The 18,935-nt window shown below is 40.4% G+C and overlaps 1 protein-coding gene across 1 annotated transcript in view; it reads left to right on the top strand.

Annotated features, from left to right (window-relative positions):
- The first annotated feature begins 14,174 nt into the window (after positions 1–14,174).
- The window catches only part of Adgrg7 (adhesion G protein-coupled receptor G7), a 62,028-nt gene continuing 57,267 nt past the window's right edge, over positions 14,175–18,935 (top strand). Inside the window, exon 1 of the mRNA XM_032900313.1 lies at positions 14,175–14,533. Coding sequence (XP_032756204.1) covers positions 14,419–14,533 — 115 coding nt within the window. The 5' untranslated portion in view covers positions 14,175–14,418. The remainder of the gene's footprint in view (positions 14,534–18,935) is intronic.

The raw sequence follows: 18,935 nt of genomic DNA, 5'->3' as shown, positions 1-18,935 counted from the left end.
CTGGTTCTACCATTAATCACTCTCCATGTTTCTCATAATTAGCACATCTTTCTCCCTTTACTTGACCTCAGTTTAAAAGGCCAAAACATGGTTCTTCACTCTAAAGTAAAGGGGATCAAACTGACTTAAGAGGCATAGGGACCCTTTCTTCCTATCACATCTTATGAATCTCAAATGAAAACAGATAAGGAACTAAATTAATACAATGTTACACAAGAAGGTCAGTCTCTGCTATAACAGAAAAAGGAAGGGACACAGAAATCCTTATGGATAACCTAAATATGAAAGAGGTGACACAGGCTCTATGCCCATGGAGCTGAACCACAAACAATGAAATCCAGAAGACACCCTGGCATTCCAGAACTCTGGCAAGCCCAGAAGCTACCCCATCATATACACATCACAGTGGATCTGAAAAGATGAGTATAGTCTTCTCACCCAAGAACTGGAAATCTTGTTACATAAGATAAAAAAAAACAGATATGAATGCCTAAAAATATCTCTTGAGCTGTAAGTGAGAGGACCCTAGTGCAATCCAGGCTACAATGTACCAATGTGTCATGGTCCTCTGAGGATCATGTGTTCTGCTCATGTCTGTCTCAGATTTAAGGACTCCTTTTTAGACCAACAGCATTCTGTGACTGCCACATTTGAGCTTCAAAGAAATCAGTCAACAGTCAGCCATAGTTAATTGAGATAAGTCGCTGATATCTAGGTCTAACCAGTATAGACAAGCCTGGAAGTTTGAAAGCCAATGAATCCAGATTTTCTGCTGTGTTTAGGAGAATGAGGAGATCACAACTTCTCTAGGTTCGAACCCAGAGAACATAAGTAAGATACAACTCAGGGACTTCTCAGAACATCTGAGACTGGGACCAGCTTGGGTATGCTTTCCTACAGCTCCTGAAATAAAAACCTTTCTTGCAACTATATGGTGGTACTATTGAGGCTGTGTAGTGCGAACAAATTAGTTAACCATGATCTCAAGCCTGAAATTTGCACTTCTTTTATTTATTTCCTTTACCCTGCCCCCAGGAGGTGTCAGTCCATTTGTGGAATTTGTAATGATTTTGGTTTATCAAAAGAATATATTTCAACAAGTTGTCCAAAATAATGAGAAATATAACAAAAGTATAAATGGTTTTCTCTACTCCAGAACATGGGATGAGGAAAGGCAGTTCAGCTATACTTATGACCCAGTGCAGTCGGTAGAAACTGGGTTACTTGTTGAACAGATGGTCCATTTCCAGATGCTAGGGAGTATTCAGTAAGCTAAGAGTGGAGTGATGGTCAAAGGAAAGCTGCCTTCTACATCAACGGCACCACAGTAAAATATAAGAATATTGGAAGTGAGATGATGAGTGATGTGAAGGAAAAGAGTCGGAAGGAGAATAAAGAATGTTAAGAAGAGGCATTGGGACATTTTGCCAGACCTTCCCCAGAGGTCTGTTTATGAAGAAAAGCGGTGGCCCTGTTCAATCCTTATGTAAAACTGTGAAGTCATGGTGGTTATATTTCCAGAGGATTAGGCTGTGTCAGGACAGAGCTTGGCTTTCTCTAGGACAGAGCAGAGATGGAGATCCCTCCCTTTACCTGGTGCTTTGTCTCAGCTGTCACAAACCTGAATACCAAGTCCATGAAGTTCTGCTGTATTTCCTTCATGAGTATCTCATGGCACATCATAACATTATTTTACACATAGTATTGCTTCATCAGTATAGGAGCTTATCAAGGTGCTGATTTTACCTTATCTTGAAAATGGATTAATAAGGTGAGGCAGCAATTGCCATACTACAAGAAAAACCAGAAATAAAAATGAAGGAAGGAACTTTACCAAACACAAGTCAATGATTGATAGAATTTATATATATGGAAAATAGACTCCCACATATTTGCATTTTGTTAAATCCAGATAAAGAAAAGCAAAAGAATAGGGGACAGGCATACAACAACCTGAACTTCCCCCATATAAATATAAATGAAAAAATAGTATTGCTTTAAGATTAGAGGGATAGGTGCTTTCATGAGCTGTTAAGTGGGTAGAATAATTAGGCTTCTAGACTCACTCACTTAAAAATATCTCAAGAGTGAGTACTTTTAAATTGGATTTGAAAACATCTATTTTTATTTTATTACTGGGTAGGGATGCCTTTCATGTTCAAGCTAAGGACAGGAGATTGACTCTCCAAAACTCTATCATTCCAATTTTAAGCACAGAAAAATTTAACTCCCGAGTTTTAAGGTGTTTTACTTTGAGACTTAAATGATTAGATTTCTCTTTACACTTTCAGATTCTTTTGTAGCAGTGAACTAAATACTTTACATATGTTTAAGTATTTCAACCAACAGACAAGATTTCCTAAGCCTTTATTGTTTTTTTTTTACAAATCTAATTAGATAAACTTCTAAAGAAAGCTGGAGGAATTTAAGTCTTTGGAATATCCCAATAGCATTATTGACCTGGTGAGATCTTGTAGAACTGCAATCTTCAATTTATTAATCAACTGTACATTTGCAAATTGGCTATAAATCAGAACCAGCAGAATTATTTTAGAGTTACAAATATCTACAATGCTGCACATGTCTTGAACACCCCGTTAGCCCAGACTCTCAGTATGATGGTTTTGATTCCTGTACTTTAGCCTAAGGCTTTCAGTGCTAAAGACGAGCTTGTTGTGAAGAAATGAGTTCGTTTATGCCAGGCAGCGTTTGTGAGATGTTAAAGCCAAGGATAATGCACGGGACTGGATTTTTCGCAGTGACTTTCATAGCACATAACCTAACCTGAATCCTATTTACACCATGTGTCCTATTCTCCACACAGGTTGTGTCCCAACATTCTGTGGATAGGAAGTGTGTACTATCTGGGAGGGGTCATGTAGGCTCTTAGGTCACTCGAGATGTCGTTATTGCTGAGCCCCTTCATGTTAGTCCTTTGTAGAGGTGACGGCCTACTATGGAAGACAGATTCATGCAGAAGATCTTTCTCCTTAATCCCTGCCCAGAAGCTGAGAGGAATCCTAAGAAGGAGAGCCTAGTTCCAAGCCTCAGCCACTGCTCTGCAGATGTCAAGTGTTCAGGGGGTTATGGGATGTATAATGGAACTCTTGCACGTTGGCTGCTCCAGGGTCCTCTGTCAGCCCACAGGAGAATAGAGATTTGCCGAGGGGACTCCTCTTCCCTCAGAACGCAGCAGTACACAAAGCACCCTGAGTTAAGATGAATGGGCACCCATCCCAGTTAAAACGTGTGTATATATGGGATTTAAACGTATCATCTTGGAGGTACAAAGATTTTTGAACTTGATGTAACCTTTCATTTTTGACACCTACATGTCCTGTTTGACACGACATACTTGTCATACCCATTAAGGTGATAAATCCTAATGACCTTTGGGCACTCTGTTAAATGGTGACCAACAGCTCAAAGGCTAGCTATCAATAGTTTTAACACAAAATGGCTTGAAGCAGGATCTATACACACTTGTTAAGGCTTTGTGTGACTTATGGAAAGAAATCTGTGACTAAGCAGATATTAAAACCCAAACAATATAAAATATCTTGGTGTGACTTTAATCAAGCAAGTGAAAGATCTGTATGACAAGAACTTCAAGTCTCTAAAGAAAGAAATTGAAGAAGATCTCAGAAGATGGAAAGATCTTCCATGCTCATGAATTGGCAGGATTAATATAGTAAAGATGGCCATTTTGTCAAAAGCAATCTACAGATTCAATGCAATCCCCATCAAAATTGCTACTCAATTCTTTATAGAGATAGAAAGAGCAATTTGCAAATTCATTTGGAATAACAAAAAACCCAGGATAGCGAAAACTATGCTCAACAATAAAAGAACTTCTGGAGGAATCACCATACCTGACTTCAAGCAGTATTACAGAGCAATAGTCATAAAAACTGTATGGTATTGGTACAGAGACAGGCAGATAAATCAGTGGAACAGAATTGAAGACCCAGAAATGAACCCACACACCCTATGGGCACTTTATCTTTGACAAAGGAGCTAAAACCATCCGATGAAAAAAAGATAGCATTTTCAACAAATGGTGCTGGTTCAACTGGAGGTCAGCATGTAGAAGAATGCAAATTGATCCATTCTTATCACCATGTACAAAGCTTAAGTCCAAGTGGATCAAGGACCTCCACATCAAAACAGATACACTCAAGCTAATAGAAGAAAAAGTGGGGAAGAGTCTCGAACACATGGGCACTGGGGAAAATTTCCTGAACAAAATACCAATGGCTTATGCTCTAAGATCAAGAATCGACAAAAGGGACCTCATAAAACTGCAAAGATTTTGTAAAGCAAAAGACACTGTCATTAGGACAAAACAGCAACCAACAGATTGGGAAAAGATCTTTACCAATCCTACATCTAATAGAGGGCTAATATCCAAAATATACAAAGAACTCAAGAAGTTAGACTCCAGAGAGCCAAATAACCCTATTAAGAAATGGAGTACAGAGCTAAACAAAACATTCTTAGCAGAGGACTATCGAATGGCCAAAAAGCACCTAAAAAATGTTCAAAATCTGTAGTCATCAGGGAAATGCAAATCAAAACAACCCTGAGATTCCACCTCACACCAGTCAGAATGGCTAAGATAAAAAAATCTCAGGTGACAGTAGATGCCAGTGAGGATGTGGAGAAAGAGGAATACTCCTCCATTGTTGGTGGGATTGCAACTGGTACAGCCACTCTGGAAATCAGTCTGGAGGTTCCTCAGAAAATTCGACATTGAACTTCCTGAAGACCCAGCTATACCTTTCTTGGGCATATACCCAAAAGATGCTCCAACATACAACAAAGACACATGCTCCACTATGTTCATAGCAGCATTATTTATAATAGCCAGAAGCTAGAAAGAACCCACATGCCCTTCAACAGAGGAATGGATTCAAAAAATGTGGTACATCTACACAATGGAGTACTATTCAGCTATCAAAAACAATGACTTCATGAAATTCATAGGTAAATGGAACGAACTAGAAAATATCATCCTGAGTAAGGTTACTCAATCACAGAAAAACACACTTGGTATGCACTCATTGATAAGTGGATATTAGCCAAAAAGCTCAAATTACCCAAGATGCAATCCACAGACCACAGGAAGCTCAAGAAGAAGGATGACCAAAATGCAGGTGCTCCCAATCCTTCTTAAAAGGGGAAAAATATCCATAGGAGGGGATATGGAAGCAAAGTTTAGAGCAGTGACTCAAGGAATGACCATTCAGAGCCTGACACACATGTGGCCCATATATATACAGCCACCAAAACTAGATAAGACTGATGAAGCTAGAAAACGCATGCAGACAGGGACCAGATATAGATGTCTCCTGAGAGACATATCCAGAGCATGTCCAATAGAGGTCAATGCTAGCAGCAAACCACCAAACTGAGAACAGGACCCCCTTGGGAGGAATTAGAGGAAGAATTGAAAGAGTTGAAGGAGCTTGCAACCCCATGAAAGCAACAATGCCAACCAACCAGAGCTTCCAGGGACTAAATCACTACCCAAAGACTATACATGGACTGACCCAGGGCTCCAACTGCATATGTAGCAGAGAATAGTCATGTTGGGGCACTAGGGGAAGGGGTAGCCCTTGGTCCTGCCAAGGTTGGACCCCCAGTGCAGGGGAATATGAGGGGACAATAAGGGGGATATATAGGGGGAATACCAGTATCGGGGAGGGGGAGGGGAGGGGATGGGGGCTTATGGACAGGAAACCAGGAAGGGGAATAATGTTTGAAATGTAACTAAAGAAATATATCTAATAAAAAATATATATAAAATGAAAGTGAGAAATTGCTCATTGTCTGGCTTTTTCCCTCAAATTGACTCTCCTGGCCTGTTTTGAATGTCCTAAAAAGGGTATTGGTGTTAAGATTTGACAAATGTCTAGAAGTGGAACTGAAACCATTTCCTATTTGCTGGTTGTATCTGAAGCCAAAATACATCGACTCCAAAGCATACAGGAATCAGGTCATGAACCTAACAGAAGGCCTTAGCCATTTAACACAGAGCAACTTCTTCCCTGCTTAGAAATAGACCCATGTCCCCTTTGTGTCTTAGAGTGAGTTTAAATTCACTAGTACTACACTCAGAGCTTTGACGCTGAACATTAACCAACATTAAATTATTTAACCTAATTTGTAATTCAGTGTACAGCTCTGCCTTGTACTCTCAACCTAAAAAATGGAATTTTTATGTTCCTATCACATTTTATTGACCATCCTTCCTACCATCTACCTCTCAGGGTTGTTCTGCAGGTTCTTTAAGGTTATATACAAAACATGTTCCCCTTGCTATTTCATATTGCCTTCTTCTGCCCATATCTCTAAAGCCCAGAGCCTAAGCCAACACCAGGTCACGTGCTTTGCCAACCTCTATCACTAGAAATAAAAACCCTCCCCGGCTCTAACTTGTAGGGCTTATACTTCTTTGTTTCTGCAGTTAAAACTGTTAATCTCTGAAGCTAATAAAAAATTAACAGAAATGGTCTGCCCACTCCTCCGTGGAAAATGAGCTTTGGGCATAGAAAGGAAGATGTCCCCTAAAATGTTGTGCTCTGTGTGGTGCAGAAAATTATAAACAGTATCCGTGTTTCCAGTTTTGAAAGTATGTACTGAGTAAGCATATGGCAAACATAAATGAGAAACAATGAATATTGCGGTATAGACACAGGCAGCAGAAATGTTGCAAAACATGAAGCCGGGTGACAACATCCGACAGAGACAGCTGGAGTGACCTGATTGAGAGCGGACAAAGGTGGCGTTACTAAACTGGAAGTTTGCAACAGTCTACAGAATTGCACTAGGGAAACGTCATCGAGGCAGCCGGCTGAAATTCCCAACAGAACTTCGGCTTGCTCATTCTACCATAGATTTTATATCATAGAATAGAATAGCTGAAAATAACCTCTATCGGAAAGGGGTTCATTCTTCTGCTATTCTCAAGGGCTCAGTGTTTTAATATCTTAGCACTTTGATGTTTTCCTTTCTTCCACAGAGTTCAAAGTTCGTTGTAGGCTAGGACAGGGAGATTAGGAAACCACTTAAACACACTGGGACCTGAGACAAGGGAGCCTCCCCTGCCCCAGAGTCTGCTTCCGGCAAGTTTAAGAGCATCGTGTGGCAATTCACTAACATCCACTCTGTCTTTAGGAGAGACGCCCCACATCGGTGTTAATGATGGTTCAAGATTTCCCAGTGTCCCAGGCTCACTGGAGATGTATCTTCAGAAGTGGGAGATCCCTGCACTAGTGGTTATGATGCATCGCGATGGCCCAGCGACTCCTAGGTGAACGTGTTTATGTTATATAGTATCCTGTTCAGAGAGAAAGCCACCAGATAGTTTTGGTGTCTCTGCCATTTCATCCAGAGGTTCGGGAGAGGGATGGTAAGGATGGGTGCTTAGGAAACATGCTGCATCTTCCATTTCCCACCCCTTAAGAAACGTGTTCGTTTTTTATAGAGTTGGTAATCAAAGCTAGAGACGTACGAAAGAATCATAGTATCAAGTTACATCCCAGTGCAAGAAATTTGTTACATGTCTGAAGTTGTGATGTGTTTACATAATGGGCAAATGGATGAAGCCTGGAGATACTATTGAATCGCAGGACCATAGGAAAAGACGGTAGTAATGATGCTCCCCCTAGTGGTAGAGTATAGAAAGACATCTCATAAGCTAATGCTGCTTCCTAAATCCAAATTAAGTCAGTTCACTGAGACAACACACATCTGCTGCTGAAGATACTTTTTGTTACAGGACACGGAAGTTTCAAGCTGGTACTGAACTGGAAGTTTCCTCCATGGTGGTTAGTTTCATGGTGCCGGAAGATGCTCTGCAAGCCGAGGAGGGAGAAAAGTTCTTAAGAGTCCTCCCCAGCTCTGCACCTTGTAAGCTACAATGGCAGTCAGTCTGACAGAATAGGTCATCGGTGTGATAGCAGCATTAATGTTATGGGGGTTAATTGATCTTTGACTGGATTATGGGCCCACTTCAAGCAGGACATAATTCATGCATCATACTACAATCTGGGCTGTGGCTAGAGGCAGGGTCATACATTCTAAGGGTAGATCCAGTGTTATTATTTTGTTAAGTGGCACAGTCTAAAACCACCTTCTAGCTTAATGCCTATGGATTAGTGAAGCTCTTGGTCTTCATCAGAAAACCTTTTTTTTTTTCTGCAGGAAGGGGAGAGTAATACAAAGTCTCACTACTGGCTAACGTGGGGAGAGCAAGTGGACGTCGGAGTACTCAATCCTAGATGGACATCTCCATCACTACACCACCTCTTCCACTAGGATCAGTGTACACAGAGAATGAGCTGAGAGAAAGCCTGAAGGACCCAGAGGCCAGAGAAGACTGTTATACTAAGTCTGTGTTGTTTGAGCAAAGTAAGACCATTGCAGTCATGAACTCATAGACCTGAGATTACCTACATAAGACCTGCATATGATCAAACCAGTCAGCATGCCGTCATACATTTTGGGAAAGGACACACAGAGTCCCACTTCTGGCTGAATAGCTGTTGGCAGAGCATGGCTACTGGGAGCAGAGAGAGTAGCTTTTCTTCAGGACTTTGGCCCTGGGATAGGTTGTCCACACTTCAGTGAATGGCCCCATATCCGTGTGCATATGTGCAGCTGTGAGACTAATTGATCACCGTAGATTAAAAAGGAAAAGGACATGAATTCTGAATCCTTCTAGGATTCTAGGATGGGTTAGAGAAAGGAACTAGGGAATGAATATAACCAAAATATATCTATGAAATTCTCAAGAAATAAATGAAAATATTACTAAAAAACAGTAGTATTTGTATTTTTTTTAAATAAATCCTTATATTTTAACTTATTAACACAGAAATCCATTGTTATAGATCCAATTGTCTCCCAGCTTCCTCTACTTCATATTTTGAAGTTGCAGCCTCCACCCAAGTATTGTCACCTTGTTTTAGGTATGGTGATAACCTGCAAAGTTAGTCCAAATAAATCTATACTCGGAGTAAGGAGCCCATAAATCTCCAGCCCAATATGACAAAGGTCTTTATGAAAGAAGGAAACGGAGGCCAATTAAGAAGACCATGTGATGGACTGACCTTGGACTCTGACCTCATAGGTAGCAATGAATATCCTAGTAAGAGCACCAGTGGAAGGGGAAGCCCTGGGTCCTGCTAAGACTGAACCCCCAGTGAACTAGACTGTGGGGGGGAGGGCGGCAATGGGGGGAGGGTGGGGAGGGGAACACCCATAAGGAAGGGGAGGGGGGAGGGGGATGTTTGCCCGGAAACCGGGAAAGGGAATAACACTCGAAATGTGTATAAGAAATACTCAAGTTAATAAAAAAAAAAAAAAGAAGAAGAAGAAGACCATGTGATCATCAAGATCAAGTATGATCTTGCAAGTCAAAAAATCAAAGGACACCAAAAGCTGGCAGCAAAATCCCAGAAGCTGGGGGACAAACAAGAACCAGAGCTCTGCCTAGCACCTGCAGAGGGAATGTGATTCTGCCCTCAATGGGATTCTCAGTTCCAGTCTCAGTGCTCCAAGGCAGTAATCTCTGTCCTTAAGATACCCAACTTGTGCCATTTCCTTAAAGAATTCTTAGGAAGCTGATAGATTCCCTCTACTTTAACATTAGTTTTAAACTTAATGAATTAGATGTCAAAAGACAGCATGTGTTTGTCCCAGGAAGTAATGTATTTGAGGGTAATCAGTAAATGTCAAGGATAGAGATACCATCTCCCAGATTTAATACCATCTACAAAATGCATCATCTTTCATGCGAAACGTTATGGAAACTTGGTTTCCTTATACATTTGTACTGTTTTCTGGCTTTGTAAAGTTGACGTGTTTCCTCAGACTGTCCTACTGTCACTAAAACAGTCCTCAGATAAGTAGCACTCACATTTGTAGTGAAAATCCTGTGCTGATCAGTGACTTTTGCACTGTCTTTGTTGTCCTTAATATACCTGCTATGGTGGGTTAAAGTAGAAATGCCCCTTAGTAGGTTCCAGTGACTGAACACTTGGTATCCTGATGGTGGTACTCTTTGGGGGAAGTTGTGAAGCCTTTGGAAGAGTCTGGTTGGAGGAAGTACATCACTGGGGACAGACTGTGGGTACATAGAGTCTTCACGGTCTCTGCTTTGTGATTGCATTGGAAGATGTGAGCTCTTGGCTTCCCGTAACTGTTTCTGCTTCAATGCCTATGGCTTGCTGCCACGTTTCTGCCTCACTGTGGTAGACTCTCATCCCTCCCTCTGAAACTATAGGCCAAAAATAAAGTTCTTTTCTCCATAGGCTTTTTGTTTGGTTTGGTTTGGTCATGGTGTTCATCACAGCACCAGAAGACAAGCCAAGACAACGGCTCTTTAGGTCACAGATTCCTTGAGTGTCCTTGATTTGTATACTCTTATTAAACTTTCTGGGGATGATAAGCCTCTTGTCTTTCAAAATGCCTGACAATTATTCCTGATATTCTCCAGAGAACTACAGACAGAAGCTGGTCAGTGTTTTGCAGCTCTTTGATTTGAACATTACCTCCTGAAGGGAGGAGAGAAGCTTGCTTACAGGACTCAGGAGCTGACAAAACTTACACATTATAGGAAGCTCAGAAGCTGTGGTTGGCTTCATTGTTCATATGCCTGCCTGTTTGACCTATCATCCGGTGTGCGAACAGTCTTGTTCTTCTCTGCCACCCACATCTATGTGTTCATGCCCTTCCTCCCTACATGTGCCACACTGCAGGTGTCTTCCTAGATTAACCCATTAGGTCACCCAGGAAAAGATTCTTGGTCTCCGAAGGATGCCCTATTCTTCCCTTTCTGCCTTTGCCTCCCCACACAAATGACCTTTCATACTGGCTCTCTCAACCTCATCATGGAATGCCTCTTACCCTGCTTGGGGTGTGACATCTGAAGCTAATCTCCTTGTATAGATGCCCTCATTCTTCTGCTCAGCCCCTGACACCTGTTCTGAGTCACAAAGTGTCTGCCCACACATGATAAACACTGTTGTTCTTATTCAGATGAAGTCTTTATAACTAAAATGCACAGGGACAAGAGGTCCAACAGGGCTATTTAAAATTTGAAGACATGGAGGCCTGGTTTTTGTGTGACGTGTTTGGGTCCATGAAGCAAATTAGTGACCACATTAACAAAAACCCAAGTCTCCCTGAATGACAACTGTGTGACAACAGGGACCTGTTGCCTCAGGGACCAGACTCATCACAATACACAATATATTGAGTAGAATAAATTAATAAATAAGTCATTTCCCATTATCTTTTCTCTCCTTTGACTTCTCAACTATGTGTACATAAAAATAGTGGTTGTGTTACTGACTTTTGAGCCTGTGTGAGGATGTCTTTGAAACATAGAAATTAAAGGAAGAAAGGTAAGGTTTGGCTCATAGTTTCTTAAGGAGTCTGTGGTGTTTCTGTTGTTGTTTTGTTTTTCCTTGATTTTGGTTTTGTTTTGTCTTCTTTTGTCCCCTGTGTTTTGAAAGAACATCATGGTAGCAAGAATGCATAATCAAGGAGTCCTTTTGTCTTATGGAAGACGGGAGAAAAGTAAAAAGCAGGCAAGATGGGGGCTCCTCAGGACATGTTCCAGTGACCAGCTTCTGGTGAGGCCCTTTCTCCTAATGTTTTAATGCTTTCTGAACCTACCAAAATAGTGCCACCATATGTGGACCAACCTTGCAATAAATAAACTTTGGGGAAGGGATACATCATATCTAGACCATAAGAATGACAGTTTATACATTTTTTAATGACAGTAATTCATATCCTTACATAAATATAAATATCTGAATTATGACAAGGATTTTTCCCATCCCACAAATTTCTATTTTTCTTAGATGGTAAGGAAAACCTTATGAATTTAACAATGTGGCCAAAGGGACAAAGTTATATGAAGCTATGAACATTACATCGTCCCAGGGTTCCTGTCCATCCATTGATTTGGGGAAGAAAATGTCTATGTACCACCAAAATCTGTTTTCACCCATTGGTGGGTTCTTCCCCTTCAAAATGTGTGCAGCCTTGTAAGAACAAACAGACAATCGAACCTCGTCATCCTGGTAGGAGAACCATGCATGACCCTCTTCAGCAATGCAGTGTTTCCATAGTATACTCTAAAGAATGACATCTGTGACAGAGTCTTCCTGGGAAGGGAGGTCTGTAGTTAAGAAACATTAGGAACCTGGCAACGTGCAACACACAGGAACACACTGGAGGCCCCAGGACGTCCCATACGCCTAGTATTGCTCAATATTACACAGAGCTCATCTTGAAGTCGTCTCTAACCTCGTCCTTGTTTCTGCACTGGGAAAGGTGTTGTGTTATGAAATAAATAAATGAAGTGAAGACTGGAATGTGTGTAGCACTGTGTTGGTGTTTTTTCTGTTTAATTCATCTTCATAGTTTATTACTTATGGAATATTACTAGTTTTAATATTGAAAAAAGTAAGATATAGTAAGTGATACTAATTGAGAAAAGGTGTCATGGTTTTCAAATGCCTTGAACCCAGATCCCTTGGATTTCAATGAATAATTTTTTTATGTATCCTACTCTTGCCATTTTGGGTAGATTATGCACGCACATAAGAATAAATATTACATATTCACAACAAATGGACTATGAACATGGATTTGTTTGGTTTTTTCCCCCCTTCTGTAGCAGTCTTTAAACTCTTTCATTTTGTGACATATTAATGTGGTTTTTCGAAGCTCTAGAATGAGGAAAAATTGGGGCTTTATGTTAATATTCCCCCCAGAGTTGTACTTTAGGAAGTATTATTAAGACTTGGGGAACAATACATAATTTTGAGGGGCAAACAAACGATCAGTTTAGATGTAAAATTTATTTTATAAATCTATGTTTAATACTCCCAGAAGAGTATTCTGTTGCAACACATTTTGTTATCTTTAACAGTTGTGTTTTATCAGGAGTTACACCCTGGTTTCTCACCCTGGAACATTGTAAGTGCTTGAGGGCTCGTTCCTGCCTGTGACAGTCTCAAGACAAAGAAGGCACTTTATCATCCTGGGTCTAATGAACAGAGGAACCACCCACTGACTCATCCACCCGAACCAGAACTTCAGTCACGTGAGTACTCATTAGCACCTTCATTTGAGACTAGGGAGGGGCAGGGAAGAGTAAAGCAGGATCCCCAGAGTCACGGCTGCATAGGAGAGATAGCAGTTTGTGAAAGTTTTAATGGAGGATTTCTTTCCTAGGATTGCTGTGACAAAGTACTACAAGCTATGTGGCTTAAATAACAGGAATGTATTGCCCTCAAGTTGTGGTGACCCCCAACCATAAAATTATTTTTGTTGCTACTTCATAACTGTAATTTCACGACTGTTATGAGTTGTACTGTACATAGCTGATATGCAGGATATCTGATATGTGACCCCTGTGAAAGGGGTCCATGACCCACAAGTTGAGAATTACTGTTTTAAAGCAAGATGTCATGGTAGTCGGTTCCTAGGACTCTGAAGGAAGGTAGTACTCCAAGCCTTTCTCTGTAGCCTTTCTTTGCAATTGGTTGTATTATCCCTTTGATTCCTCAGACATTGTCCCTCTGTGCACATTGGGGCTCAAATGTTCTCTTATAAAGACAGCAACCATGTTGGAATAAGGCCCACACTATTAACTTCATTTAAACTCAATTATATTTCAAACTTATCTTCAATCATGGTCACATCGTGGGTGCTTTGGGTTAAGACTTCAGCTCGTGAATGTGGAGACATCATTTAATTCATAATAGATGAGTTTAATTCTGTTTTAGTGCTTTTATAATCCTCCCCAAGTCCATATACTCACTCACCAGTTGCAGCTGTTAGAACGTAGGCCCCTTAAGGAAATTCAAGAGTGGAATCCTATGTGGCTATTGCAGTTTATCATGTCAATGCTAACAATGACACCCTATCCAAGAGGGTGTTTGACTCTCCTGAAGCACTTGCTCTTAAAGCCAAAGTACAGGAGACTGATCTGTAGATAACCAGAGGGATTCATTGCCTTCCTGGCTTCCTCTTTGGGTTCTGGTAACTTGCCTCTTTCCTGGACTGTATATCTTGTCCAGATAGTCACCCTTTGACCCTCAAGGCTAATCCCGCCCCCTTTTTATTGCCTTAAGTTAGTTTCCTTTCTGAGAATCCCCGCCCGTTGATCTCCGTCATGAAAAATGAGCATACTGCGTACCTTTTATTCTGTGACTCCAACTACATTATTCTGAATTAACTTCAAAACTCTTAAGACATGAGAACACCTGCCACACAGACCACTGAAGGGAAGAATTCTTTTCATGTTTTATAACCGTCTCTGGTTACATTTCTTGACTTAAGGAGAAGCCAGCTGTTTTGCACATAGTGGTGCAGTGTTTTGGCTTCACCATGCGTTCCTGTCGATCCTTCGATGTCCGGGTCCTGGTGACTATTGTGTGTGGTTTGCTGACGGGCATTGTTTTGGGACTGGGCATCTGGAGGATGGTCGTAAGGATCAACAGAGGTAATGTCACCCTGCTATAATCTACTGAGACAGAGATTGGGTGCTGGGGTGGTGGTGGCACTGAACCTCTGACTCTGCTACCTGATATTTCAGTGCCAGGGAAGTGCCCTGTCCAGACAATGGCTGCCTTCCACAATACCACTTAAGAAGTGTAAGAGGGCAGTCGGTTGATGGCCAGTGCACAGCTTTATAAAAAAGAACGAGTCTCAGTCTCTCTCTCTCTCTCTCTCTCTCTCTCTCTCTCTCTCTCTCTCTCTCACTCACTCTCTCTCTCTTTTTGTGTCTGTGTGTGTCTGTGTGTGTGTGTGTGCGTGTGTGTGTATGTGAATAAGCAGGGTGAAGAATAAGTTTGGAATTGGCTTCTATGTGCTATTTTAATTCCTGAGTTGATAGAGTGAATAACAATAGAAAGTATAACGATGTATATTTGGGTTTACTGGGCTAAATCCTATAAAGGTAAATAGCTGTGAACTCAGACTCCCAAACAACTATGTACAGAATAGAAATTCATCTCAAGAAGGAAGCTTAGTGGTGTTAGTACTAGAGTCGTGCATGAAAAGAACTTAGGTTGATGTACAAGTTTCCCATTTCGCAGGTGTAGAAAATGAGTTAAAGTTGAAAAAATTAAATTAAGTTTAAAGGTTACTTTCCTGCTGGTTCAGCATGTGTTTGAAACGTTTCCTGCTGTGTTCCAGACCTCATGGGGAAAATAGGGACAGAAGCATAGCCTGTAAAATGACAGTGTTAAAATAAAATCCTTGAGAACTCAAAAATACATTTTTAATGATTCTAACACTGCATTTTTTGGCCTCTGGAGATTCACTATAAAGCACCGGTTCTCAACCTGTGTGTTGTGACCCTTTTGGGTGCCTTCACAGGGGTCACCTAAGACCATCTAAAAATATTACAATTCCCAACAATAACAACATTACAACTATGAAATAGCAATGAAATAATTTATGGTTTGGGGATCAACACCGCATGAGGAACTGAATTAAAGGGTTGCAATGTTAAAAATGTTGAGAATCACTGCTATAGATTCAGAGTTGATGTTTAGAACATGTAAAACTGAGTGACTAGAGGTAACTAATACCAGTAAAGAGAGTCAGTCTTTCCTCAAGGAAGATGCAATGGTACCAGGCTGCAGAATCCCATGCTGAGAACGAACGTTTGATACTGACTGGTGCTGAAGAGGTAGCGTGGAATGCAGCCATCCCTACATAACATAAACAGAATAGAATCCAGAGGATACTGTGTTGGCAGCATTTAGAGAACTTGAGTAAGAAATTAAACAGGACAAAAGAATAAAACTAAAAAGTTACCGTTTCTAAAATACTTTAATTCAGGTTTAAGGAAAACCATAAAGAGTCTCTCTCGCTGGTGCACATATTAAACGTGTAAGATTTCACTTACAGGATTTAGGTTTGGGAAATGTCTTCCTTCTTGTTGCATTCTCAATGACTTGTGCTTTCAAAGGGAAACTTGTGACTTAGAAATGGCACCATTAAATTGAATCGTTGAGAGGACAAAGTACAAAAGCAACATGAGGAACAATACTAAACAGAGGCCTGTAAGTGCGAGTTAGTCAAAGGCGTAGGGGAAACTGCTTAAGCCTGGGCACACCTCCGAGTTGTTGAGGGCCTTTAAAGGAAGTAAAGGGTATTAAACGTTCTGCTTCTCAGGGTAGTAACATACCAGCTCCTCAGAAAGACTAGCTTTGCCCTTGGTGTTAGTTTGTCAGTTGTCTCTTTATATAAGGGATATCCCTCAGAATTGGGGGAAAGGCAACAGAAAATTAGAGGATTGTCACAATCATTAACAAACAGGAAGAATGAAGACTTAGGCTGTTGCTGTGTGTGCTCCTTGTACATTTCATTTGGAGTGTTTGCTTTTGTTTAGTTGTTTGTATTTGTTTAATTCAGTTCCAGTCCACTTCCCTTTTTTTCCTTTAACTTCTTCTAGGTATTCCATCTCTTTTCCTTCCATCTCCCTTCATTCTACTAATGTCATTAATCTAATAATTATTAATTATTGTTATTGAGTATTTTCTCCTTAGTTCCTTAGTTATAAGTTATCCTTAAATTAAAATTTTTCTTAGAGTCAGAGTTCATGCATTTCTCAGAGAAACTGATGTATCTGTTAAAGCCTTTTTTGTTTGTTTTTTGAGAGCTTATTTGATAGTTTGGATTGTCCTGGGACTCACAGTTTGTATCCCAGATGACATCACACTCATCGTATCATGAGCATGACACCTCCTGCACCAGCATTCCACGTGTGGGGTTATGGACATGATCCCACACTCATGGCTAACTATAAATGTGTTATTTAGGAAGAAGTGCATAAGCACATGTACACTATGTCCAAATTAATTTACTATATTCAAAAGTAATTTCATATAAACAGAATGTATTCATGAAAAATGATAACTTATTTGTGAAAAACAAAAGAAAAAAACCCTCCATTGTAGGCATATAGAGTTCCACAGTCATGGTAGCATTCAGGAGGCGGAGGCTGGAGGATTGCTGCAGCTCAAGGTCATACTGAGCAGAATAAGACTGTTTGAAGAAAAAATAAAACACAGAAGGATAAAGAAAACTTCCAACTTCTGATTTGAAAAAATGTCAGTGAAATGGTTTCTATTTGGCCACAGAGTGAATATTGGTTTTTATAGCTAATTTTTCTATACCTTACAATATCAAAAACTCTATGACCAAGATAGCATACGCCAAACTTCAAGTATCTTTTCTCACTTAATCCAGATCACCACATTTAAAGCAGGAATATTTCATTTGTGTTACAAATGGAGAAACCAGGGTTGAGAGAAGATATTTGGATTTATATAGCTATGCAACACGGGCTGTGAATTTGAACCTGCACCATCACGATCTTGCTGGGTTTTGCTCTCAGAAGCACAAAGGGAACTAGAGTAAATTAATTCACCCTTTTTCCTTTCTTTCCACGAGATCTGAAAATCCCAGTTCACAATGGTTCAGTGAGCCTGACAATCAGATCGCCCTGCTGCATTCTTTGGAAGGCCTGCTGTGTTCCTGTCATGATTCTCCCATAATAATAGAGTGTGTGAATTAAAAATTAGGAGTCGGGCTTCAGTTTGCAGGTTTCTGAGTCTTCAATGGCACCTATGCATTTCAGTCAGTGTAGTAACCGCCATGCTTTGCGGTCATCTGGGGGATGCTAAGGTGCTTTCTCCAACTTTGCATTGTTTGTCTGCATTGATCTTCTAACTCAAAACAGCAAAAGGAGCTTCATTTTTCTAGTGTTTCCCATCCCAGCCACTGTCTAATTTCAGTGGAAAGTCAAATTCATAATAGCCAAAAAGTCACAAATCAAATCAACTCTAATTATTCTAAGTGTAAGGCCCCCCTTTAAGCGAACCATTGTTCCAAATGTCAAAGAAGCACTTGAAGGCATGATGTATAGAATTCCAGTGAGCTTCTGTGGGCAAATGGAACTTTTCTTTCTGAACTGTGCCTCTTGTTAAAAGGTCACCGATTAAGAGTCTGGTTCCAACGATATACAGTGTAGCACAGGGGTAGCTGAAACTTCCTTTGGGTTTGCTGGGTAGCCTGTCAATTTTATATGACATTGAGGGAATTATTAACTAATAACGATATTACTTATTGCCAAGAGTAATATATCATGTATGCTCTCTAACACATGACTCCTATCAATTTGATATTTCTTTGGGCAAAAAAAAACTTTCAATAGTATTGATAGTGTGTTCAATTCCCAAAAAGAGTTCTAGACTTGGTTTTCTTCCCTACAGTGTTGGTTCCCTACCTATAGCACCACCCTCCATTTCACACTTACATCTTTTTGGATGACTGGGGTCTTCAGCCAAATGCCTCCACTTTATAGACATTTTCTACCGATCCAAAACAAGTTCTTATTCCCAGCTCCCCTCTTCTCACATACTTCGTCAAATTGACTTACTTTGTTGAAGAGAACAAAGGCCTGATTTAGAAATCTAATAGATTCTCTACAACTAATTTTGAGTTATCGGGATGAATAAATAAATCTTATGCAGCTTGAAGGTAGACTTAGTTCATTGAGGCAACTGTAAGAAAATACCATAAGCAAGTAATTATACACAATAGAAATCTCCTTTCTCACAGTTGTGGGGACTGAAGCGAGTCTGAGGGAAAGTGAGCACCAGATTCAGATTCTTGAGAAGGTCTGCCTCTTGGTTCTGAGGTGTCTTCTTGTTGCACCTTACGTGATGTAAATAGACAACACTCTTCTTTTCATCCCTTTAGGGCATTAATTCCATCATGAAAGATCTACCCTCATGAACACTCATTCATTTTCTTTTAAATTGTCATTTAATGCTATGAAATTGGAAATTTGACTTCGACACATGGATGAGAGGATGCATTCAGTCCTT

Source organism: Rattus rattus, chromosome 4 (assembly GCF_011064425.1).
Source record: "Rattus rattus isolate New Zealand chromosome 4, Rrattus_CSIRO_v1, whole genome shotgun sequence".
Lineage (NCBI taxonomy): Eukaryota > Metazoa > Chordata > Mammalia > Rodentia > Muridae > Rattus > Rattus rattus.
Note: the sequence above shows the minus strand (reverse complement) of the source record. Positions and strands in the feature narration are given on the sequence as shown.